The sequence below is a fragment of the Erpetoichthys calabaricus genome, chromosome 6 (genome assembly GCF_900747795.2).
Source record: "Erpetoichthys calabaricus chromosome 6, fErpCal1.3, whole genome shotgun sequence".
NCBI lineage: Eukaryota > Metazoa > Chordata > Cladistia > Polypteriformes > Polypteridae > Erpetoichthys > Erpetoichthys calabaricus.
In genome coordinates, this window is record NC_041399.2 from 122236978 (window position 1) to 122263638 (window position 26661).

Below are 26661 nucleotides of genomic sequence, written 5' to 3' on the forward strand. Positions count from 1 at the left end.
CCTCTCAACCTCGCGCACTAGCTCAGGCTCCTTCCCCTTCAGAGAGGTGACATTCCACGTCCCAAGAGCCAGCTTCTGTAGCCGAGGATCAGACCGCCAAGGTCCCCGCCTTCCGCCCACCACCCAACTCACACTGCACCCGACCTTCTTGGCCCCTCCCATAGGTGGTGAGCCCATGGGAAGGGGGACCCATATTGCCTCTTCGGGCTGTGCCCAGCAAAGCCCCATGGGTGCAGGCCCGGCCACCAGGCCCTCACCATCGAGCCCCACCTCCAGGCCTGGCTCCAGAGGGGGGCCCCAGTGACCCCCGTCCGGGCAAGGGAAAATGCCGTCCAAAGTTTTCATTCATCATAGAAGGTTTGAACCGCTCTTTATCTCATCCCTCACCTAGGACCAGTTTGCCTTGGGTGGCCCTAGCAGGGGCATAAAGCCCCGGACAACAGAGCTCCTAGGATCATTGGGACACGCAAACTCCTCCACCACGATAAGGTGGCGGTTAAAGGAGGGGACACTTATAACTTTTAACTCTAAAACTGAAATCCATTAACTGGAAGTGGTACCTGAACATATACTTGATTTTTTTTTAATCATGCAGCTGCAGAGTCCGGTTTATTCAACTTTTTTTTATAATAATTGTTGAATATATTATTAATTTGATTTGTTGTTGATGGTTCTTTAATATACATAATATAATCATTGTCTTGCGGTTTACTCCACAAATATCCATCCCCATATCTGAGTACACGAGAAAGTCGAGAGGAGACCACTCCTGATTTTTGAAAACCAAACGGCACTGATGGAGAGACTGACAGTCAACATACAAGATCAGCATATTGTTGCTGACCAATCACTTTTGCTTTAAAAATGTTGTTTAACAATGAAGCAATCCAAACCTAAAAAATTCCTTAAAATTCCTGAGTTGGCAATGTCTCCACTGAACTGCAGGTAAGTAGGTGAAGAGAGTCTGCCAAGTGATGAAAAGCTAAACATATTAATGTGTTTTTGTATTTATTCTGTTTATTAATTTCTTTTTTAGTTCATATTCACAGCTCAAAATACCTGACATTGTGAAAATAATTCAGTAGCAGAATTATGTTTTAAAATATCTGTCCCCATTTTTTCAATGTTTCTCTCTCAAAACAGATAGTTGAAATATCATATTCTTTGTGTTCTTAAAATCAGCCATGTGATACATATTGCACACCAGGGATTTTTTCTGCTTTGCATCCAAACCTACTTGGGTAGGCTCCAGATTCCTGCAATCCTGCTCTGGATAAACAGGTTTAGATAATGTATATATTGTTCTTAATCTCTGATGCTGTCTCTGTCATTTTGTGCCCATCCATACTCTTATTACCTCTCTTGCTCTGCTCATTATGGGTTTACTCTTCTTATGCATGGACTTTTCAAGTCTCACTGCCCCTAACCTGCACAATACATGCTTGTTTTTCTTTGTTTCCCTCAATACAGCTAGGTGGGGTCTGCACACTGATTCAAGCCTAAGAGCCCTGTTCTTCCTTAGCCTCCATGATTTTTATGGTCACACCTGTCAGAACACAGTAGAATCTGTATTCTGATTCTTGATATCTTTTCAGGCCTGCAGGTGCAAAATTCTGTCTATAAATTGTTTGTGCCTAAGATAGAATCAGAGATCAATATGGCTGGTAGAAAATAACAAAGCCCAGTATTTGAGATCTTTGAATGCAATATTGAAGCCATTCATTATAAGAACATTGTCATTGGAACAGGATATGTTGTGTGCTGTAGGCATTTAGAGTAAAAATCCTCACAAAAAATGTGCCAAGAGGCAGCATAGATTTGTTCAGCACAAATGACAGAAAATATTTTCTAAATTATAACATTGTGTAAAATTGTTCATAAATTGTTCATATTTATTAGACAAAAACAAAACCAGGTAGTAAACCATGTAGTGTAGTAAACTTCCACTAACATTAAACTCATATCCAAACCCGTTAAGTGTACAGTTCTGTCTCATTGTGACACAAAAACTAAACTCCATAGTAGCTCTTTAACCATACTATAATTACTAAAACTGAAACTAATATATATATAAATCAAATAGAAATGTCTTTGTAAAATAAAAACTAAATTAAAACTAAAAATAAATGATGAAGGAAAACTAAAACTGAACTGAATTTCCAAGTAAGGTCATAAAAAATACAGAAATAAAAACTAATATCCATCCATTTTCCAACCCGCTGAATCTGAACACAGGGTCACGGGGGTCTGCTGGAGCCAATCCCAGCCAACACAGGGCACAAGGCAGGAACCAATCCTGGGCAGGGTGCCAACCCACCGCAGGACACACACAAACACACCCCCACACCAAGCACACACTAGGGCCAATTTAGAATCGCCAGTCCACCTAACCTGCATGTCTTTGGACTGTGGGAGGAAACCCACGCAGACACGGGGAGAACATGCAAACTCCACGCAGGGAGGACCCGGGAAGCGAACCCGGGTCCCCAGGTCTCCCAACTGCGAGGCAGCAGCGCTACCCACTGCGCCACCGTGCCGCCCAAAAACTAATATAAAAAGGCAAAATTATAATAACCTTGGTTTTGATACACTACTGAAATCTATTGGTCCTAAGTGCACACAATGTACCCCTCTGAAACAAGAGGAGGAGGACTGTCTTTCCCCTTTATCCTCTCTTGTTCTCCCTTCCCCATTCCCATTACACAACCTCTATTCCAGTAAACCTTTGAGTGTAACTCCTTACAGTAAATTTCTACTGTAAATACCATATCCAAGACTTCTAACAAAGCCAAACAAATTGTGATACAGCTGCAATACTGCACCCTGAGAGTCCAGGTGATTTTTTTACAGCACAATCAACCTTGGAATCACATGTTGTAGTGTGATACGAAGTATATTAAGGTTGCTCTGCAGCATGCCATCCTTTCTCATTTACAGGCTCCTTGTGAATCGCTTGAAAGCCTTATGCTGAAAAATATAGAGAAAGCATTCTTTTAAAAATCATTTTTAATTGTTCTACTTTTCTGGCCTGTACATCTGAAAACATGAGCCGTATGTTGCTGTCCAAGTTTTATTTATTTATATATTGTAAAATATAACACAGGAACAAGATGAAGAGTTTGGGGCATCATGAAGGTGAAACCCGCATAATTGTTGAAAAAAATAAAAGTTTGCAAATCACGAGAAAGTCTTTTCAGACTTGAATCAACTGATCGGCCATCTCAGAACTGCAGTGGAGCCCCTTAAGAAAAAGCAAGACTGGAAGCTGGAACCTTGACCCAGAAGTGGCTTCAATGATGCTACCAGTCGTCTGATCTGTAAGGGAGACCCACGACTCAGTATGGATTGCCGTTAAATGAGCCATTAAGTTATCTCCCAAGCGTACATGTATGACATGGCCCACTAAACACTGTCAGGTGGCAGGTGCATTGTGCAATCCAAATGGGAGGGCACAATAATGCCAGTGTCCACTAGGGGTACTGAAAACAATCTTTTCCTTTTCAGACTCCATTAAAGGAATTTGCCTGTAACCTTTTGTTATGTTAAGTGTAGTCAAGAGCCATGCTTTCTTGAGTCTCTCAAGTTCGTCTACTTGCGACATCGGGTATGTATCAAATCATCAAATCGTGAGGTTTGATTAAGACAATGGAAGTTGTTGCAAAAGCACCAACTGCCATCCTTCTTTGGTGCCGAGATAATGGGGCTAGGCCAGGGACTAAAACTTTCCTCAATTACACCAAGGATTACCACTCACTTGATCTCATGTGCCACTTTTTAGAGCATTACAACAATTTAGACGAGAATAGGCTATTCAGTCCAACAAAGCTCACCAGTCCTATCCACTTAATTTTTCTAAAATAACACCAAGTCTTGTTTTGAAAGTGACTAAAGTCCTACTGTCTACCACACTGCTTGGTATCTTATTCCATGTCTATGGTTCTGTGTGTAAAGAAAAATGTTCTAATGTTTGTGAAATTTACGCTAACAAGCTTCCAACTGTGTCCATATATTGTTGATAAACTTATTTTAAAATAATAGTCTTGATCCACTGTTCTAATTCTCATTATAATTTTAAACACTAATCTTGTTTCCTCTTAATCTTCTTTTAAACCTTCCTCATAATTCATCCCATGCAGCTATGGAATCAGCCTAGTTGCTCTTTTCTGGACTCTTTCCAGTGCTGCTATGTCATTTTTGTAGCCTGAAGACCACAACTATACACATTACTCCAGATGAGGCCTCACCAGTGCATTTCACAGATTCACTTACAGGCTCCTTGTGAATCTCCTTAGTCCTTAGACTTGTACTCTACACATTGTGCTATATAACCTAACAATCTGTTAGCCATCTTAATGGCTTCTGTTCACTATCTGTCAAGTCCACTGCAACTCCTAAAAACTTCTCATAAGGTGTCCTTTCGATTTTCAGACCTCCCATTGTGTTTTCAAACCAAATATTTTTACTTCCTACATGTAATACTTTACATTTACCTACATTAAATTTCACCTGCCACGTATCTGCCCAAGCCTGTATGCTGTGTAAGTCTCTCTGCAATTATTCAACAGATTCTAAATTATCTGTCAATCCACCTAACTTGGTATCATCTGCAAACTTAACCAGCATGTTACTTCTATTCCTATCCAAATCATTTATACTGTATGTATTAAAAATGGCAGCAGCCATACCAAACCTCTGTGGAATACCACTCTTATTTTCAGCCAGTTCTGATAAGGTTCCTCATACCATCACCGTCTGCTTCCTGCATTTGAGCCAATTTTGCACCCATCCATAAACAACACCCTGAACTCCCACTTTTAGTTCGATCCCCAACTTCTGATGTGGCACCTTATTAAATGCTTTCTGAAAGTCAAGATAAATAATATCATATGCTCCACTTTGATCATATCCTTGTGTTGCTTCCTCACAGAAATCTGGCATGTTGGTAAAACATAACCTCCCTCTTCTGAACCCATGCTGATTGTTCAGTAAAACTCTTTTTCTTGCCACATGCTGCTCAATCCTTCCCTTAAATATTCCTTCCATTAATTTACCTGTGATGCATCTTAAGCTTACTGGCCTATTGTTGCTTGGATCTGCCCAGTCACCCTTTTAATGTAACAGGATAGTATTTGCCATTTTCCAGTACTTTGGAATTTCCCCAGTGTGCAGTGACTTCTTGAAAATATGTGTCAAGGGCTTATATGTACTTACTAATCTCCTTCAGAACTCAAGAATAAATATTACCAGGTCCTAGTGATTTGTTTGATGTAATCCTATTTAATCTAATCAGCACTTCTACACCTTCCATATAACTCAGTACCTCCTTAGTAGTACCTTTTACTGCTGAGGGGTTAACTACTTCCTCACATCTAAAAAACTCATAAAAAAATGTGAGTTTAGAACATCTTCTATTCCACTGGATGTATTTTTTTAATTCTCCTTTATCATTCCTGATGCACTTCATCTCCTCTTTGACTGTTCTTTCACAACGAAAGTACAGAAAGAATCTCTTTTGGCCATCTTTCACCTTATCTGCTATATTCCATTCTAACTACCTTTTAACCTCCCCAATATCTTTCTCAATAGTTTACCCTCATGTTTTGATACACAGTACAATTCACATTGCATTTATTAATCTTATAAACCTTGTAGAGGTGTTTTATTTCCTTTGCTTTATTAGCCACTGTGGAATTTTTTTTAATTTGCTACTGATTCCAAATTTAAGTATGTACCTGTCCTGCATTATATGTAAAACATTTTTAAACCTGTTCCAAAGCTCCTTGACTGTCTCTACATTTAAAAGCAGATCCCAGTCTATCCTCCTTAGACTTTGCCACATCTGCTCAAAATTTGCCCTGCCAAAGTTAAGCTCAAACGTCTTAGTCTTTGCATCCATACTCTTCCAAAACACTGAGAACTGTATTATATTATGATCACTTGACCCTAGTGGTTTACACCCCTCTACACTTACAATTCTATCCTGATTATTACAAAATACTCCATCTAGAAAGGCTTCCTCCTGCGCTGGAGCCTTAAAATACTGTGTTAAAAAACAGTTACTGATTACATCTAAAAACCCCTGCTCTTGTGCTCTGGTATTTGTAAGGTTATCCAAGTTAATCTATCCATCCATCCATTATCCAACCCGTTATATCCTAACTACAGGGTCACGGGGGTCTTCTGGAGCCAATCCCAGCCAAGACAGGGCACAAGGCAGGAAACAAACCCTAGGCAGGGCGCAGAGCCCACCGCAGGGCACACACACACACCCACACACCAAGCACACACTAGGGACAATTTAGGATTGCCAATGCACCTAAACTGCATGTCTTTGGACTGTGGGAAGAAACTGGAGTACCCGAAGGAAACCCACACAGACACGGGGAGAACATGCAAACTCCATGCAGGGAGGACCGGGAAGTGCCTCTGTGCCACTCTATCCAAGTTAATATGACTATAATATCCCCCTGTAAAATCACCTTTTCATTATTATTATAAAGATGTGCGTTGAAATTACTGTCTGTATTAGGCAGTCTATATCATAATCCTAAAATAAGCCTCTTTTACTAATGCTTTCCAGATGAAGCCAGATGACCTAACTAAGATGGGGATCATTGTCCAATTGAAGAAGCCTTGAATTTAAATTATGTTAAATGTAAACAGCAACCCCACCTCCCTTTCTATTCTGTCTGTCCTCCCTAAAAAATATGAATCCCTCTATGTTATACTCATCCACATCTTTTTATTTATCCAAGTTTCTGGTTATTGCAATAATTATCATACAATTACATATTACTCCAACACACTTGTTTTATTTTTGATACTTTTAGAATTAAGGGAAGCTATTTTTAATGGGTCTTTCCATGTTAAATCAACAGATTTTACAGAAATTCCATGCACTTTGGTTTCAAAAAATTCTGAAAAAATGCCAGGTATACCCATGTTATTCAGGAGACACCCTATAAAATTATTTTGATGTAAGATCATTACTTTCCAAGATAGTCAGTTTTGTGAGGGGCAAGGGGTGTCAAATTTGACATGGCTTTATTTTTTCATCAGTTTCACAAGACCATATCTCAAGAACTAAATCACCCATCAGGCTCAAGGTACTGGTACCTTTATATGTATAGCACATAACAAAATTAAAACATTTAGGACAGATGACACTCCTTGGTAAAAGCAGACCTTTAAAAATGGAAACTTTTTTTACATGTTTGGCTTTGCCATGTTTAGGCTTTCAAGTATGAAAGTAAGAAATATGCTCTTCAGAAAGCATTCTTCTAACTGATATAGCCATCTGAATTTTTTTTCATTGTGAGGGATGGCTGGCAACTCAACCCGGACGGGATGCCCAATGGATGGAAGGATGGGGGAAGGCAGCTTTTCCAAGATACTGCCTCCCCCAAAATGCTAGATGGCAGCTCCCCTGGAGTGTAGCGGTGCTCCGGATTCCCACAGACCATCCTGGGATTTGGAGTCCAGTTCCTCAGCCCTGTTGGGTTCATGGGGAGCACCCTGGGGTAGGACTTGGGGAGTCATGCTTCCCTTGCAGCCTGGCAGTACTGGGAAGTCATGATGACGGAAGCACAGAAGTACTTCCAGGCTGAAGTCGAAGAAAAAGTAAAATTCTCCATCTGACCCTGAAGTGCTAATGAGTTACATGGACGGAAGGAGAGAAGCACTTTCGGGTCAAGGACTATATAAAGGACTGGTGCAGACCCAGCAGATGAGCTGGAGTCGGGAGGAGTGTGACAGAGCTTGCTGGGAGGTGGAGGAGAGAGTTATTGTGTTTATTGTCATTATTATAGTATTCTAGCCTGTTTATTGTGGCTGGGGTGCTTTGGAGGCACTACAAAGAAAAAGGAAGAATTAAAAAGATATTCTTATTGCTTTTACCCTGTGTCTACATCTGTCTGTTGGGTTTAACGGGGTAACAGCGCCCCCAAGTGTTTCACACCATGTTTAGATAACTACACAGGGCTTTTGAAAAGGTTATAAACAAACAAGAAACTGCATATGGATTTGACCAGTAGACCTCTCAAATGTGAAAAAATCATTTTGGGTCTGCTTTTCAGACCAGCTTAATGTGCTGTGGCAATGTCCAGACATTTTTAAAATTATTTTTCCTTTTTATTACATGGTCCCTTCTTTCTCGTAAAACAAGTCTTACTTTTTTATGTGAATCTTTCATTTTTTATTTTCCATTCTAAATATTGGTTAAATTTACCATTTGTTAGTAATGATATCCATCAAATTCTTCATCACTAACTTGGGTATAGGATTAATGGAAAAAAAAAATCACCAAAGAAACATTAAGCACAACACATGAACAACAGCTGCTTGATTAATCATTAAACTCAACACTACTTATAATGAAATGTTAACATCTTGGTATTGCAGCAGCAGGGATGTGACCCATTTCATTTCTGTTTCAATTGAACTTTGTGTATGTAGGGTATCTTTGTCTTTGAGATCAAGATGATACTGCCTCCCACTGAGTGTTGTAGGTGCACTAAACAGTACATAAACACACTGTAATGGCACTTAACAAATATCATCTATAGATGGCCAATGGAAAGACTGTGCAGGATAGTTTGGATTCAAAACTCTAATATCCCACTGTAAATTTGCTTCTTCTTATAATATTAGTAAAAATACTGACCACTGATGCAGCAATGCCCTATTTAAAATAATTTCTTATGTTCTGAAATGTTCTTTTTTGCCAGTTAGACTTTCATACTATTACATTACCTACCCCTTTTTTTTCATTTTAGCTCACAAATATTGATGTGAATGATTTTGTGGAGGGTGATGACCGTGCCTTTGAGATATGGCATGAGCGAGAAGACTCTGTTCGTAAATACACGTTACAAGCAAGGACGGTCATTATCAAGAACTCCTGGGTGAGGGACCTCACTGACCTACAACAGCGCTATAGTCTTCCAGCTTGGAGTAAGTCATCTTTCTGTGTTTACATGTGATAACAGTGATTTTCACAATGTGTTTTGGATTAAAAAATATAGTTATTTTTCAAAGCAATGTTCAAACAAGTAATATACCAAAATAGACTACTGAGCTTCAGGGTAATCATCCATTATATTGTCATCATGGGAATCTTTGGTCCTGAGATTCTGATTTTTCAAAACCTCTATATTTCACAATATTTGTATCAATTGACAAAATTAAAAAGCAGATTTTAATTTACACATAGGACAAAACAATCCATTAATTCTGCCTTTACAATAATAGGAAATATCAACCTGGTTGCTCCACTTCATCGTTATTTAATCTTTACTGCATATTTTTTTAAATTAAAAAAAAACACATTTTTAATTTTGTATTACACACTGGATGGCAGCTACTCTTGTAATATCTCTATATTAAGAAGGTGATGTAATGAAAAGTATTATGCAAAGGTTTGATTATTGTACAATTGGTAAACTCATGTGAGAGATTAAAAAAGGGAAAATAAATAAAAAATTCAATTGTACATCAGAAAATATAAAGTAAGCACACCCTTTCCACTGCCCAGCTCTCACATCTTTCTCTCTCCAAACCATTTCCACTATTCCCTATGAGTGGAGCATTTATCCCCACTCACCTTTTCACTCTTCACTTAGTGGGCTGTTGACTAAGGAATGGCTTTGAACTCCTCATGTAGAGGGAGGGAGAAGGGGTGTCATTGGTATGATGGTGGAGGGCCACTGCTGGGGTAATGCCATAAACATCTTCCAGGGTCAGGGACACTCTCTCATGGTTCTGGGACTTTCACCCCTGAATGCCCACTTGAAGCACAAGATACCCCTACACCTTTAAACTCCATCTCCCATTTAAAGGGTCAGCCACTCTAGTCAGGCCTCCAGTCACCTGTCTACTATAATATTCAGCAGGGATTTATTTTTTGGATCATATTGCTGTTAATTTATTGATTAGTAAAGGAGACTAATACATACTATTGACACTCCGGCTGCCATTCTTTTAATTCTTTGCCCTCCCTCACTTGCATGTCCAACAAAAAATGTTTTATTTATAGTCAAAAAGCAAACCTTTGGTAGTACATCTATTTGAGAACAACTTTATAAAGACAATAAGAATTTAAATTAATGTTCCATAATATTAACAGATTTTCAAACAAAAACAGAATTTCTGTTTTCTCTGAATTTAGAAAAACATAGATGGTGACTCTTTTGTCTCAAAAATGATTTATTAAAACTAGAAATCACCATATTTTTAGGTGCACTTGAATACAATACACAACGCACCTATTGGCGATAGCCATTTCTGTGTGTATGTCTGTATGTCAATTTGTCTGTCCGCATAAAACAACTCGTTCCCCAATGGCTGTAGACCAATTTTATTGAAGTCTGGCACAGTTATTCTTCAAGTAAATTTGTCAAGACAATTCAATTTTTGTTGAGATATCTTGAACAGATTGAGCTATATGCAGTTTGAAAATTTCAAAATCTCCCTTTGAAAAGCATTGTCGAATTTGTTGTTAAACTTAAAATAGAGAAACGTTCTTTGCAACCTCAGTTATGAATTGGTTCACTATTTTAGTTTTACCTTTAGAGCATTTACACCAAGTTGTATATTATATATACAGTATTTTCCTCTTTTTCACTTCTGAAAGATGCTACTGATGGCAAACAGGTCCTCAATACGTGTTAATGAAAAACAAGCAGACTGCATGCACAGGTTAGGAAGTCACTTTTACTGCTGACTGCTTGTGAATGTGTCCGCCAGACTGCAATCCTCTTATCAGCAAGTCCAGCAAGGCACACACAGAACCAGCTGCATGCATGTTCCTCCTCCTGATGCTGTAATTAGTAAAAAGTATGCTAATTGACCTTACTAAACATAAAAATATAAAATGCAAGCAAGGAAAACAAAGACTGTCTACATAAGAAAGAAGTACCCTATGATGTGTAAGGCATTGTGAGCAGAACAAATAAACACTTAGTGTGTGTGTGTGGGTGTGGGTGTGGGTGTGGGTGCGTGTGTGAGTGGTCCTTGTGATCAAATAGAGTCTTGTCCTGGTTTGTTTTTAACCTTTGTCTCAGCCCTGGTGAGTTACCATATGGCCCCCATGACCCTGAAATAGACTGATGATAGTGGAGAACCTACCTACTGAACTCAGTCCATTGAAGGTTACAGTATCTGTACAGCCATTGAACATACCTGAATATTATGCCATGTGCACATTTTCAAAGTTGTTTCAGTACTATAACCACTAAGGCTATACCAATGCAGAGTCCAAATCCTTTTGTTCTTACTAATGGCCCATCAGTGCTGCATCCTGATAATACATCTATCCTGCCCAGAAGCCAGATATAACTTAATATAGTTTGAGTGAGCATTATTACTTGGCACACAGCATTCATTGTTTGCATATACTGTATTTTCTCTTTAAATGTTAGCATATGTTTTCAATCAAAGAAATAAAAGAAAATTTCAGGGCTACACAGCCACTGGGCAGAAAACGGCTTTTGTGTTTATATAGTGATAAGCAAAACAAAACTTTTCAATTAAGGATACATGAAATTTTATATTAAGTCAAAATTATATTTTTTGGATATTTATGGAAGACAGAATCTTCTTCTCGAACACTCAAATGGACACTCCAGTTCCCAGTACAAAGGTGACATTGCGCCACAGATCCTCCTTGCAGCCAAAGAGCTTCTGCACCACAGGAGTATCTTCTGGCCATGTCTGGCACCTGAGTTGTTCCTGGAGTGGTCAGGATATTAATACATGTTCTGTTGTCTTGCTGCCAATCTGACATGGGCATTTGTATGACTGTCCAACACAGAACTTGGTATACAGTGCATCAGAACTTGGTATACTGTACATGTTGGTATACTTGTTGTGGGTTGTGCACAGCCTGAAGATAGTCACTTGATTAAGTCTGTTGAGCAGGTGCTAAACATCTTGTCTGTTGTATTGGGAATGCAGATGGAGTAACCTACTGTCTTGTTTTGCCTTGGTGATTGTCCTTGTTTCTTGGAAGTTTGTAGACCTGTCCACTTGTTCTTTTGTTGAAGCCTCCTCTACCAGAGTGTCACTGACTTTATTGCCAAGTACATTACAATAGGAGGGAATCCATCACAAAATGACTGTGTGGGCTCTGCATAGAGAGGTAATAATAGAGAACAGGTCATTCAGGTGTTTCTTTTTGGAATTCTATGTGGTATGCAGGACAAACTGAGCTTCTAAGAGGAAGATAATGTTGGTGGTGGTTTCTAGGCTGTGCTTCATGATGGTTACTGCTGTCTGGAGAACCACTGCATGCAGAATGATGAGCTGCGCATGATGCTGTCTACATCAGCAGTCCACTATCATTTTTGTAGTCTTTGAGTGGCTTGCACACCAAAAATTGGTGCACTGTTTCATTTTTGTTTTGTTACGTTTGCATTCTCTCACTGCCTCTGTATTTTAGCAGTGTTTGACTCCTTGACCATCTTTTATGTCCTTTTTACAGTGGACTAGCAGCTCCAGTCTCATTTTGTTTACAGTTTGTTATAGCACAGTTTTGTTTTTTGGGCAAGCAGCTTATTTTCCATGTAAAGTTTTGTGATAATATTGACAGCATGGACTTTTCTTACCATTCCTGCCTGTTAAAAGCTCACATCATCAAGTTCCTCTGTCTTTCCATGGCAATCTTTCTCCAAATAAGAAACAGTATCTAGTATATACTACTTACATCAACAGCTATCCAAAATTTGATTCTAGACTCTTCGGGTTTGTTTGATTTTCACTCAGTGGAAGGACATTAACATTTCATCAGAAACAACTGCTCATCAACAGGTATGTACACCTTTACCCATAATACATAATGCAGTTCTGAAAAAATCATTGAGTATGACTACTTTTGGGAGCAACCAAGATCCAAACTCCTGTTCTGATTCACAGCATTTATATTAGTGGAGGTAATGACCAGATGGTACAACTACTTGGGAACCCCTAATCTAAGCTATTTCATTAACTATGGCTGAGATGATGGATGCTTTTGATTAAAAACTCTCCCAGATGGTTCAGAAAAGAAACTTGCTCATACTTGGAAACTCAGTGCAGGCAAATTAAAATATCACAGAAGTTCAGCATCCTTGGCTTATAACTTAATACAGGGGTGTTAAACTCAAATTTATTGACGGCCAAAAATTATACTACTCTATATATACTGTACCCAATATGGGCTGGAATCAGTGTCAGATTTAGAGATCATGGTGTTCTATGCCCAGATGCATTTTAATGGACTGTGTAAATGTAATCTGGATAAATTATATGCAGATACGATTGATACATGAAACAGAGGTCTGAGCGGGACTGATTTTTTTAAACCCACACCTGGCCATTCCTGTGGTACTCCTTCCGGCACACGCCCGCTCCCACATACACTTGGCCACACTTGTCCCACTCCTCTCCTGCACCCTAATAGATTTGTCTTACTCCCTCCCACATCCTAATAGTTTTGTCCCAATCCTGCCTGCGGAAACACATTACTTCCATTAAGGAAAAAAGTCATGTATGGTTGATATGCCTGTTTAACATTATCTTGTACAAGGAGGTGGCTGAAGGTTTCCTCTCTTTGGCATAGTTGTCCTTTTCACTTTTTTGGATACAATGCTACTTTATCAGTATTTCATACAGAACTTCTGATAGGATAAATAATAATTTCTGAGCACAAGTTCACATGTCTTTTTCACAGAAGGGAACAAAAATGAGCAGTGTATGAGCAACATGTGTTGTTAAAGCTTTGTTAGTAGGCAACCACTTTCTATTCTATATTGTAATAAAGTATGATCTATGTTAATAATTGCTATTCATTCAACAAAAATGTGAAGCAGACACGTAAGGTAAATGCTACGTTGGACATACAGTATAAGTTTTGCTTAAATATACGCTTTTCTAATTGCTATATTACTGATAGCTTAACAAACACTCCCCACTTTCTCACAGTAGTTTTTGTTTTTCAATACAAGTACACTGTAACCAAGCAAAGCACTTTGAATATACTGGCATCTGCTCCTCCTCTGCTCACAAGCTCTTTGAGGAAAGAGGGTGTTACTAAAAGCTACCCAGTGAATTTCACTTCACTCTTTGATTTAGTGCAATTGCGTTAAATAGCAATTATTACAAATCTCTTCTTGTTCTTGTGCCTTTGCAATCCTCTTAAATAAAAGATATAAAAACAGAAGCTTTGGGCTGAGAAATGTTGCTCCTTTGTAGAGCATGTGGATAAAAATTGGTGCTGAACAGTTTGTTGACAGGTTTTTTCAGATGTTGTAATATGTGATCCTACATCAATCCTTGCATCATTGAAAGTTTTCAGAAAAGAGACCACAGTTGTATCTTTTTACTGATGCTGATGCACTGCATCCACTAAACAGTGTCATCTCCAGACACAAGAGCAGCTACAGCGACAGACTGCTGTTAATGTCCTGCTCCACTGACAGACTGAGGAGATCGTTCCTCCCACAAACTATGTGACTCTTCAATTCCACCCGGGGGGGTAAACGTTAACATCATACAAAGTTATTGTCTGTTTTTACCTGCATTATTATCAATCTTTAATTTAATATTGTTTTTTTTGGTATCAGTATGCTGCTGCTGGAGTATGTGAATTTCCCCTTGGGATTAATAAAGTATCTATCTATCTATCTATCTATCTATCTATCTATCTATCTATCTATCTATCTATCTATCTATCTATCTATCTATCTATCTATCTATCTATCTATCTATCTATCTATCTATCTATCTATCTATCTATCTATCTATCAAATTGCTGCAGCACTGAATTCAGTGCTATATTTTTGTCTCCACTGACGGTTTGAGTGAATTCATAAGCTTGCCTTGTTGTCCAGTACAGTATGTTTAAAATACTGAGAAAATCATGTTAAGAATGTGGCTACTACAGTTTAATTTGGTGTATCCACGCAAAGCAGCGATCGTGTTTGCTCCTCAGTCAGTAATAGTCAATTCTGAAAACTCTTTATTTTTTTCAAACAATAAAGTGCGAATATTTTCACCCCTTTAAATTGTGCTTGCTTCAAATGCTGTCACAAAAAGCACCCTTGACATAAGATTGTAGCACTCATTAATATAATGAATGGTAGCAGATATGAAAGAGGTTTTCTCAAACTTTTCGTTCCAAATATCAGTTGTCACAGCACACCCATAATTATTGATGGTCTTTAGCTTGTCATATATAATATTCTTTCTCAGTTTTTGGCTTTTTCTTGCACGTGCCACGATAATAGTTTTCGGATGCAGACTTTAAATTTTGGCTTCTCAAACAAAATCTGCACATTTATGCTGAGAGTTTGAGTCAGAGTCAGAGTCAGAGTTTGAGTTCTGCAATCTTGTACTCTGCCCTTTTAATGCTTTACCTACCGCTGTGGATGTAAGGCTATATCCTGGCTATGCAATCTTGAAAAGGCTGCAGAGGAGACAGTATAAACATACATCCTAAATGCGGAGGCAAATGAATTATATGAATTCTTGATTTATATATACGAGTATATACTATATATATATATATATATAAATGAATGTATGTTCTGCTCTAAATTTAATAAACAGAATTAAAAAATGTTGAAATGTTTCGCAAACGAAAAAGACAGTGTAATAGCTCCACAAGAATGTTTTTCCAGGTTAGGGAGGCACAGATAATAACTTTTAGGAGCTTGCTCCAGGTTAGGGTTCTGGGTACCAAGTCAGACGCCATCTTCTGGGAACCATCTGATTTTCATCGAGCACCAACTAGAAATGGCTGGACCAACTCTATGCATTGTGGCAAGGTTAATTATTATAAAAGGTGTCATTTTGCTTGACTTTTCACAAAGGTGTCATTTTGCTTGACTTTTCATTACATTCATAATGGCCAACACGGTACAACACCCTAGTACTACTGGGAAGACCAGGCAAGTTTCTGGCCTGCTCCATAGCTTCTTTTGGAGGCGTCGGATATTTTGCTTTTTGTGAAACTCCATTATCCCTCAAGAAAAAAAGAAAAATTGTTGCAAGTCAAGTGTAGTTTAGATGTCATTTCCAAAAAGATGTGATGACTTTACATAAGAAATAAGTCAATCATCTGCAGATATTTTTACATTTAAATAGGGAACTGAATCAAACTGATGCAGTTTTATTACAATTTTAATGAGGTATATTGAATTAAAACCAGTAGGCTAAAAAAACAATTTACAAACATTAAAAAGTGTTTAGGGACTTTGATCCAAAATGTCAATGTCAATGTCAGACCCTCTGGTTTTTCAAAGTTCTCTTCTTCCTCTTGTTCTGCTACAATCAAGTCTCTTGTGTTTATTGTGGCCTTGGTTTAAGTTACCAGATCGTGTTTTTACAGGAAGATTGTTTAAATGGCCTATACCTAGCTAATAACCCATTCCAGTATGCTGCTATAATAAAGGTGTCATATTTACTTCTGGACTTCTAATCACCTGAACCTGTTTTTGCTGGCCTAATTTTTCCGCCATTCCAATTAGGGTAGTGCAGTATATTTTTGATTCACCCATTCTATCGAACTTGCTGTTACTGTAGATTTTTTTTTACCTCCAGTTTTTTCAATAGATATCTTGTCTGCACCAGTCAGGCCTTCATAGGTCCTATCACATCCGAGTTCTTAGCTTGTGCAATTTACAAGCACTACAATTGATGCTCCTATTGGCCTGTCTGGGCCTTCTGGTCCTACTGTCTTTGCTGTTCTTGAGTTTACAGCTTTCCCTGAAGGGGGTGCTTCTGAGTTGCTACTTGTGTTCCCAGGATTGGGTGCAATCAGTTTGTCGCCATAGTGCTGCCAAGGGGTTATCGCTGCCACCCCATTGCTGCTTTAATCCCATTGCTACCCGAGTCCTTCCAGGAAGTGGCTTCTGCTTTTTTATTGTCGAGGAGTTCACAGACACTAGAGGTTAATATTAACACATTAAAAACTCATCTCTTAGCTTTGCTACTGTAACTTAGCCACCCTCTAGGAGAGGTGCTTTGTCTACTGTACAGTCACCCTCATCGGGAGGAGTGCTGTCAGCTACCCAGTTACCCTTGCAGGGAGACGTCTGCTTGCTTGCCCCAGTGATTAAAAATTTTCTCGACTCGTCTGCCTTGCTGGCTCAAAGTCTTCTCGCGTTGCCTGTCCCTCTGGGCCAGTCTTCTTGCCTTGTCAAGCCCCGCCAGGCCAAAGTCTTCTTGCCTTATCTGCCACGCCGAGACAAAATCTTTTTGTCTTGTCTGCACTGCTGGGCCAAAGTCTTCAGACTTGATCACCTTGACCTAATGATGAACTTTATTGTATGTATTTTTACTTAATGGGCAGTTTGTTTGAGAGAATTTTTAGGAATGTTAATTTTCAGGACTTTTTCACATCTTTGTTTTTTCTATTGATTTCAAATGTGATATTTTAATTATGTACAGTCTCTTTAAATGTAGGTATGATATTTGTAGGTGGAATACCCCTGCTGTCACTACTCCTGAGCCCTCTCTCAGAGTATTTAACCAGAAGGAAACAGCTCAAGAGTAGGGATCAATAATCATTTGTTGGAGTTTTTTGTCAGTATTACTTTTTATAATTGGATATGGTTTTATGGTTGGGTCTGCCTTCTTCTCCAAGGAGTCCTATCTTCGATTCAAAAAGGCACCCCTATGAGTGTTTAGGTTTCCTGTATATATATATATATATATATATATATATATGTGCTGACAATTCTGAAAGTAGCTATTTAACAAAAGTTTAGCAAAAACGCATTCATTTTGGATATTTTGAGCAAATGACTGGATTATAGACGTTACAGGATTATTTGACATGAGCTCACTGTGGAGTTTTTTTTTTTACTTCCTACTAATTCCAAATTTTTATATGTACCTTTCCTACATTATATGTAAACCTGTTCCACTACACCTCGACTGTCTTCACACTTAAAAGCTTATGCTACCAAAGTTAAACTTCACAATTTTAGTCTTTGCATCTGTGCTCCTCCAAAACTCTGGTTACTTGACCCTAGTGGTTCAGTCACCTCTACACCCTCAATTCTATCCTGATTATTACAAATCACCACATTTAGACAGGCTTCCCCCTACACTGGTGCTTTAACATACTGTAATAAAAAAATAGTCACTGATTACATCTAAAACTGTTGCGTTCCACTGTTTTCAGGAGTAGCCTAGTTAATATTCAGTATAATATCCCCCTGCAAACTTGCCTTTTTAATATTACTAAAAAGATGTGCATTGAAATTGCTGTCTGCATTAGGTTGTCTGTAACACATTCCTAAAATAAGGCCTGTTTCCCTCGAGCTTTCCAGACAAAATCAGATGCCCTCACAAAAACTGGACTCATCATACAATTGAAGAAGACTTGCATTTAAATTCAGTTTGACATAAACAGCAACCCCAACATCTTTTCTGTTCTGTCTATCCTTCCTAAAAATGTGGATTGTGGTAGAAATTTAACATCTTATTAAAGAAAGAAACATCCCCTAACAGGAAAAATCTGTTATCAGGCAGGAGAAAAGCTGTTCATTGTATCTTTTAATTACTCCTCGGCAAAATGCTTAGGAGGGAGCATTCTTCAAAAGCAGTCCATTACAGCATGGTAAGAATGGTCAGCGATAACAAAGAATAGAGGTTCACTTTATACTACTGAATTCACATACAGTGGCAATCAAATGATTTCTATAAAATAAAAGTTATGTTATATTATATTCTGGTTCTTCTTATGCAGTTAGGTCCATAAATATTTGGACAGAGACAACTTTTTTCTAATTTTGGTTCTGTACATTACCACAATGAATTTTAAATGAAACAACTCAGATACCCCTCCTTTAACCGTCACCTTATCGTGGTGGAGGGGTTTGCGTGTCCCAATGATCCTAGGAGCTCTGTTGTCCGGGGCTTTATGCCCCTGGTAGGGCCACCCAAGGCAAACTGGTCCTAGGTGAGGGATGAGACAAAGAGCGGTTAAACAAACCTCCTATGAAGAAAAACAATTTTGGATGGCGTTTTCCCTTGCCCGGACGCGGGTCACCGGGGCCCCACTCTGGAGCCAGGCCTGGAGGTGGGGCTCGATGGCGAGCGCCTGGTGGCCGGGCCTGCACCCATGGGGCTCGGCCGGGCACAGCCCGAAGAGGCAACGTGGGTCCCCCTTCCCATGGGCTCACCACCTATGGGAGGGGCCAAGGAGGTCGGGTGCAGTGTGAGTTGGGTGGTGGCCGAAGGCGGGGACCTTGGCGGTCCGATCCTCGGCTACAGAAACTGGCTCTTGGGACGTGGAATGTCACCTCTCTGAAGGGGAAGGAGCCTGAGCTAGTGCGCGAAGTTGAGAGGTTCCGGCTAGATATAGTCGGACTCACCTCGACGCACAGCTTGGACTCTGGAACCAATCTCCTTGAGAGGGGCTGGACTCTGTACCACTCTGGAGTTGCCCCCGGTGAGAGGCGCCGAGCAGGTGTGGGTATACTTATTGCCCCCCAACTTGGAGCCTGTACATTGGGGTTTACCCTGGTGGACGAGAGGGTAGCCTCCCTTCGCCTTAGGGTGGGGGGACAGGTCCTAACTGTTGTTTGTGCGTATGCACCGAACAGCAGTTCAGAGTACCCACCCTTTTTGGAGTCCCTGGAGGGGGTGCTAGAGGGCATACCTTCTGGGGACTCCCTCGTTCTGCTGGGAGACTTCAATGCTCACGTGGGCAATGACAGTGAGACCTGGAAGGGTGTGATTGGGAGGAATGGCCCCCCCAATCTGAACCCGAGCGGTGTTTTGTTATTGGACTTCTGTGCTCGTCACGGATTGTCCATAACGAACACCATGTTTAAGCATAGGGGTGTTCATATGTGCACTTGGCACCAGGACACCCTAGGCCTCAGTTCGATGATCGACTTTGTGCTCGTGTCGTCGGACTTGCGGCCACATGTCTTGGACACTCGGGTGAAGAGAGGGGCGGAGCTGTCAACTGATCACCACCTGGTGGTGAGTTGGCTTCGATGGTGGGGGAGGATGCCGGTCAGGCGTGGTAGGCCCAAACGTGTTGTGAGGGTCTGCTGGGAACGTCTGGCAGAGCCCCCTGTCAGAAGTAGCTTCAACTCCCACCTCCGGCAGAACTTCGACCACATCCCGAGGGAGGTGGGGGACATTGAGTCCGAATGGGCCATGTTCCGTGCCTCTATTGTTGAGGCAGCTGACCGGAGCTGTGGCCGTAAGGTGGTCGGTGCCTGTCGTGGCGGCAATCCCCGAACCCGTTGGTGGACACCGGCGGTGAAGGATGCCGTCAAGCTGAACAAGGAGTCCTATGGGACCCTTTTGTCCTGTGGGACCCCGGAGGCAGCTGATAGGTACCGGCAGGCCAAGCGGAATGCGGCTTTGGTGGTTGCTGAGGCAAAAACTCGGGCGTGGGAGGAGTTTGGGGAGGCCATGGAGAACGACTTTCGGACGGCTTCGAGGAGATTCTGGTCCACCATCCGGCGTCTCAGGAAGGGGAAGCAGTGCAGTGTCAACACTGTATATGGTGGGGATGGTGCGCTGCTGACCTCGACTCGGGACGTTGTGGGTCGGTGGGGGGAATACTTCGAAGACCTCCTCAATCCCATTAACATGCCTTCCAATGAGGAAGCAGAGCCTGGGGACTCAGAGGTGGGCTCCCCCATCTCTGGGACTGAGGTCACCGAGGTGGTCAAAAAACTCCTTGGTGGCAGGGCCCCAGGGGTGGATGAGATACGCCCGGAGTTCCTCAAGGCTCTGGATGTTGTAGGACTGTCTTGGTTGACACGCCTCTGCAACATCGCATGGACATCAGGGACAGTGCCTCTGGATTGGCAGACCGGGGTGGTGGTCCCCCTCTTTAAGAAGGGGGATCGGAGGGTGTGTTCCAACTACAGAGGGATCACACTCCTCAGCCTCCCTGGAAAAGTCTATTCAGGGGTCCTGGAGAGGAGGGTCCGTCGGATAGTCGAGCCTCGGATTCAGGAGGAACAGTGTGGTTTTCGTCCTGGTCGCGGAACAGTGGACCAGCTCTATACCCTTAGCAGGGTCCTGGAGGGTGCATGGGAGTTTGCCCAACCAGTCTACATGTGTTTTGTGGACTTGGAAAAGGCATTCGACTGTGTCCCTCGGGGAATCCTGTGGGGGGAACTCCGAGAGTATGGGGTACCGGCCCCCCTGATAAGGGCTGTTCGGTCCCTGTACGATCGGTGCCAGAGCTTGGTCCGCATTGCCGGCAGTAAGTCGAACCCATTTCCAGTGAGAGTTGGACTCCGCCAGGGCTGCCCTTTGTCACCGATTCTGTTCATAACTTTTATGGACAGAATTTCTAGGCGCAGCCAGGGCGTTGAGAGGGTCCGGTTTGGTGGGCTCAGGATTGGGTCACTGCTTTTTGCAGATGATGTTGTCCTGTTTGCTTCATCAGGCCGTGATCTTCAGCTCTCTCTGGATCGGTTCGCAGCCGAGTGTGAAGCGGCTGGGATGAGAATCAGCACCTCCAAATCCGAGACCATGGTCCTCAGCCGGAAAAGGGTGGAGTGCCCTCTCAGGGTTGGTAGCGAGATCCTGCCCCAAGTGGAGGAGTTCAAGTATCTCGGGGTCTTGTTCACGAGTGAGGGAAGAATGGAACGTGAGATCGACAGGCGGATCGGTGCGGCATCCGCAGTAATGCGGGCGCTGCATCGGTCTGTCGTGGTGAAAAAGGAGCTGAGCCGCAAGGTGAAGCTCTCAATTTACCAGTCGATCTATGTTCCTACCCTCACCTATGGTCATGAGCTATGGGTAGTGACCGAAAGAACGAGATCGCGAATACAAGCGGCTGAAATGAGTTTCCTCCGCAGGGTGTCTGGGCTTTCCCTTAAAGATAGGGTGAAAAGCTTAGTCATCCGGGAGGGGCTCAGAGTAGAGCCGCTGCTCCTCCGCATTGAGAGGAGTCAGATGAGGTGGCTCGGGCATCTGATCAGGATGCCTCCTGGACGCCTCCCTGGTGAGGTGTTCCGGGCACGTCTAACCGGGAGGAGGCCCCGGGGAAGACCCAGGACACGCTGGAGGGACTATGTCTCTCGACTGGCCTGGGAACGCCTTGGGATTCTCCCGGAAGAGCTAGAAGAAGTGGCCGGGGAGAGAGAAGTCTGGGCATCTCTGCTCAAGCTGCTGCCCCCCGCGACCCGACCTCGGATAAGCGGGAGACAATGGATGGATGGATGGACAACTCAGATACAGTTGAAGTGCAGACTTTCAGCTTTAATTCAGTGGGGTGAATCAAAACGATTGCATAAAAATGTGAGGCAACTAAAGCATTTTTTTAACACAATCCCTTCATTTCAGGGGCTCAAAAGTAATTGGACAATTGACTCAAAGGCTATTTCATGGGCAGGTGTGGGCAAGTCCGTCGTTATGTCATTATCAATTAAGCAGATAAAAGGCCTGGAGTTGATTTGAGGTGTGGTGCTTGCATGTGGAAGATTTTGCTGTGAACAGACAACATGCGGTCAAAGGAGCTCTACATGCAGGTGAAAGAAGCGATTCTTAAGCTGCGAAAACAGAAAAAACCCATCCGAGAAATTGCTACAATATTACGAGTGGCAAAATCTACAGTTTAGTACATCCTGAGAAAGAAAGCAAGCACTGGTGAACTCAGCAACGCAAAAAGACCTGGGGCCTCATGTATAACGGCGTGCGTAGAACTCACACTATAACATGGCGTAAGCACAAAAGCGGGATTGTGCGTACGCACAGAAAAATCCAGATGCAGGAATCTGTGCGCACGCAAACTTTCACGTTCTTCCACTACATAAATCCCGATCAGCATGAAAAGTAACGCACGTGCACGCGCCTTCTGTCCCGCCCCAACTCCTCCCAGAATTACGCCTCTTTGAATATGCAAATCAATATAGAGAAAAGCCAAGCAAAATGACACCTTTTATTGGCTAACTAAAAAGATTACAATATGCAAGCTTTCGAGGCAACTCAGGCCCCTTCTTCAGCCATGAAGAAGGGGCCTGAGTTGCCTCGAAAGCTTGCATATTGTAATCTTTTTAGTTAGCCAATAAAAGGTGTCATTTTGCTTGGCTTTTCTCTACATTCATAATGGCTAACACGATACAACACCCTAGTACTACAAATCAATATAAATAGCCTTCTGTGAAAAGACAATGGGAAAAGCACAGGGGAAAATATAAGAATTTCAGCGAATACCAAGTGGAGGCAAAGGAAAAACGTACTATTTGTTGGTGTAAACAGTGGTATAATCAACAAAAGAAAGTTGATCGAGTGACAGAGTGTCGGAGAAACTCGAAAGAAATAAAAAAGAAATCACATATCAAAGTCGCCGTGAAAAGGCAAGTCGTAACCCACCATCTGAGTGTCATATGAAAGCTTATTAGGGTCCAGAGAAAAAAAATAGGCACACAGTGGGAAAAATGCACGAAATGTCAACTTTAATCTCGAAATTTCCACTTTAATCACGTAGTTTATTTTGCTATTAAAGTAGAACATCATAAACTTCATCTTAAAACCGTTTATTTTACTAGTTTCTCAAGTAGCACGTTAAATGCTTTGTTCTGTATTTGATCTTCTATGTGCTCTATGTGTGTGAATCACTACGTGCTTCCGTTCTTTCTCTTTCTCCAACAGGACACAGAATCCATTACATTCGAGATATTACAGCTCTCTGAATAATTAAAATACTGAGATGTATACGTGATATCATTTTCATGATGATAGGAATGAAAGCATGTTATTAAAAATGGGAACACGGTGGCGCAGTGATTGTTCATATCTCACGCAAGAGGCTTGCTGCGCCATGCGCGACCTTCGATGAAATAATTTATTACAGAAGTACTGTCTCTTTCAAACGTACTAACCTCCAATTCCTCTACTTACTTTGCTTTCTCCAAATACCCAATCGCCACACAATCAGCTCTGTAATAGACGTTAAGCCATCTGTAAGCTTAGAACGCCGATTCTTCAAAACTTTTAAGGAACATTGAAATATCTTCGTAGTACATGTTTAATTATTCTATTCGTCTATCCTTCCAGTGTCGCGTCAGCACCAGCAATAATACAGCGCAAGGCAGGAGCTATCCGTGAACTAGCTAGCGCTGCGGCAGCGTGTCCTTACATGTTTAATTATTAACAATACAGATTATTTAAAAGAAGTTAAAGTTTTATCTGTATACTATAAGCAACATATTTTGCTGCATTTCATCTTAAAAATGATATTGTCATCATACGCGCTTTATAAAGTGGCGCAGGTTGTGCAATATTATAACTGTAGTGTAAGTTTACAGTGAGGTAATTGTACTTATAAGTAAACAGTTCTACAAGGAGCATTTGATGGACTGATTGAGTGCGTTTATAGTTCTTGGGATGAAACTGTTTCTGAAACGCGAGGTCCGTACAGGAAAGGCTTTGACTTTTTTTGCCGTGGTTGAGGTAGTGTGTAGCCTACTTGAAACTGTATACCGATAATTCTCTTTCCGATCAATTGCTGCTGTGATTCCCCACTCAGATACAGTGATATAAATACTCCGAGTGGTGCAGTGAGAGTAATATAGAAAAAGATGATCTGCAGTGGCAACCCTTAATGGGAGCAGCTGAAAGAAGAAGAAGATGAAGTGAGAGTAACAACGCTAAAGCAGTTATGGTATTTGGAATACTATGGCTATTCCCTGGACCATTATATTGCTACAGGTTAATTACAATCAGATGCATTACACTAATAAACAATATGCAGTTAGTTTCAGTGTATTTATAAAGCCGCGTCAGGAACGTGAGTCTAAGAAAGGGTGACCACACAGGAACAGTAGCACTGCTTTGACGCTGGGTGCCGCCAGTCTGCAAAACCGAGCGGAGAAATTGCGTATGCCAAGGTATGAGGTACCGTGGAAATGTGCGTGGCTTTATGCCAAGTTTAGGTTTTATACATTGCGATTTGAGCGTGGAAACATTCGTACGCAACATTTCTGTGCGTACGCACTGTTTATACATGAGGCCCCTGGACGTTCACAGAAGACAACAGTGGTGGATGATCGCAGAATCATTTCCATGGTGAAGAGAAACCCCTTCACAACAGCCAACCAAGTTAACAACACTCTCCAGGGGGTAGGCGTATCGATATCCAAGTCTACCATAAAGAGAAGACTGCATGAAAGTAAATACAGAGGGTGCACTGCAAGGTGCAAGCCACTCATAAGCCTCAAGAATAGAAAGGCTAGATTGGACTTTGCTAAAGAACATCTAAAAAAGCCAGCACAGTTCTGGAAAAACATTCTTTGGACAGATGAAACCAAGATCAACCTCTACCAGAATGATGGCAAGAAAAAAGTATGGAGAAGGCGTGGAACAGCTTATTATCCATAGCATACCACATCATCTGTAAAACACGGTGGAGGCAGTGTGATAGCTTGGGCATGCATGGCTGTCAGTGGCACTGGGACACTAGTGTTTATTGATGATGTGACACAGGACAGAAGCAGCCGAATGAATTCTGAGGTGTTCAGAGACATACTGTCTGCTCAAATCCAGCTAAATGCAGTCAAATTGATTGGGCGGCATTTTATGATACAGATGGACAATGACCCAAAACATACAGCCAAAGCAACCCAGGAGTTTATTAAAGCAAAGAAGTGGAAAATTCTTGTATGGTCAAGTCAGTCACCTGATCTTAACCCAATTGAGCATGCATTTCACTTGTTGAAGACTAAACTTCGGACAGAAAGGCCCACAAACAAACAGCAGCTGAAAGCCGCTGCAGTAAAGACCTGGCAGAGCATTAAAAAGGAGGAAACCCAGCATCTGGTGATGTCCATGAGTTCAAGACTTCAGGCTGTCATTGCCAGCAAAGGGTTTTCAACCAAGTATTAGAAATGAACATTTTATTTCCAGTTATTTAATTGTCCAATTACTTTTGAGCCCCTGAAATGAAGGGATTGTGTTAAAAAAATGCTTTAGTTGCCTCACATTTTTATGCAATCGTTTTGTTCACCCCACTGAATTAAAGCTGAAAGTCTGCACTTCAACTGCATCTGAGTTGTTTCATTTCAAATTCATTGTGGTAATGTACAGAACCAAAATTAGAAAAAAGTTGTCTCTGTCCAAATATTTATGGACCTACTGTAACTGTACCTTTGAGTTGCGCCACCAATAACAATTGTCCTTTCTGGTTGTTTACAGAACATCTGCTGACTTCTTAGTCATCTCTTAGTTATCTTTCAGTACATTTTGTTGTTTACTTGATCTTTACCTGATTTCTGACATTTATTAACCCTTTATGCTATTTCTTTAAGATGAATGCTAAGTTACCCTAAAATTATTCTTCCACAGGATCCCTATATGTTATACTCATCTCCATGTTTTTTTATTTAGCCTGGTTTATGTTATTGCTATGATATTATAATTATACAAAACTTTATACGCCTCCAAACTAAGACAAACTAATTTTATTGTGTTGCTTATTTTACTTTTGCACTTAAACATTGGGTTAGAATTGATGTTACTATGCATGTTATGTATGCTGTTATGCCATAAACTTATTTTTCTCCATTCTGCTTGAAAAAATTGTAAACAATTTTTTTATTCTTCGCCACCACTATAAAGTACATGGGGTAAGTAACATATGGAAAAATACAGTTTTTGGGTGGAGTATTCCTTTAAATGAGAATTCAGCAAAATTAGATA

At 41.1% G+C, this 26661-nt stretch overlaps 1 protein-coding gene across 1 annotated transcript in view; it reads left to right on the forward strand.

Moving 5' to 3' along the window:
- obscnb (obscurin, cytoskeletal calmodulin and titin-interacting RhoGEF b) overlaps positions 1-26661 on the forward strand; it is a 565304-nt gene that overhangs the window by 503244 nt on the left and 35399 nt on the right. Inside the window, exon 79 of the mRNA XM_051928767.1 lies at positions 8775-8952. Coding sequence (XP_051784727.1) covers positions 8775-8952 — 178 coding nt within the window. The remainder of the gene's footprint in view (positions 1-8774; positions 8953-26661) is intronic.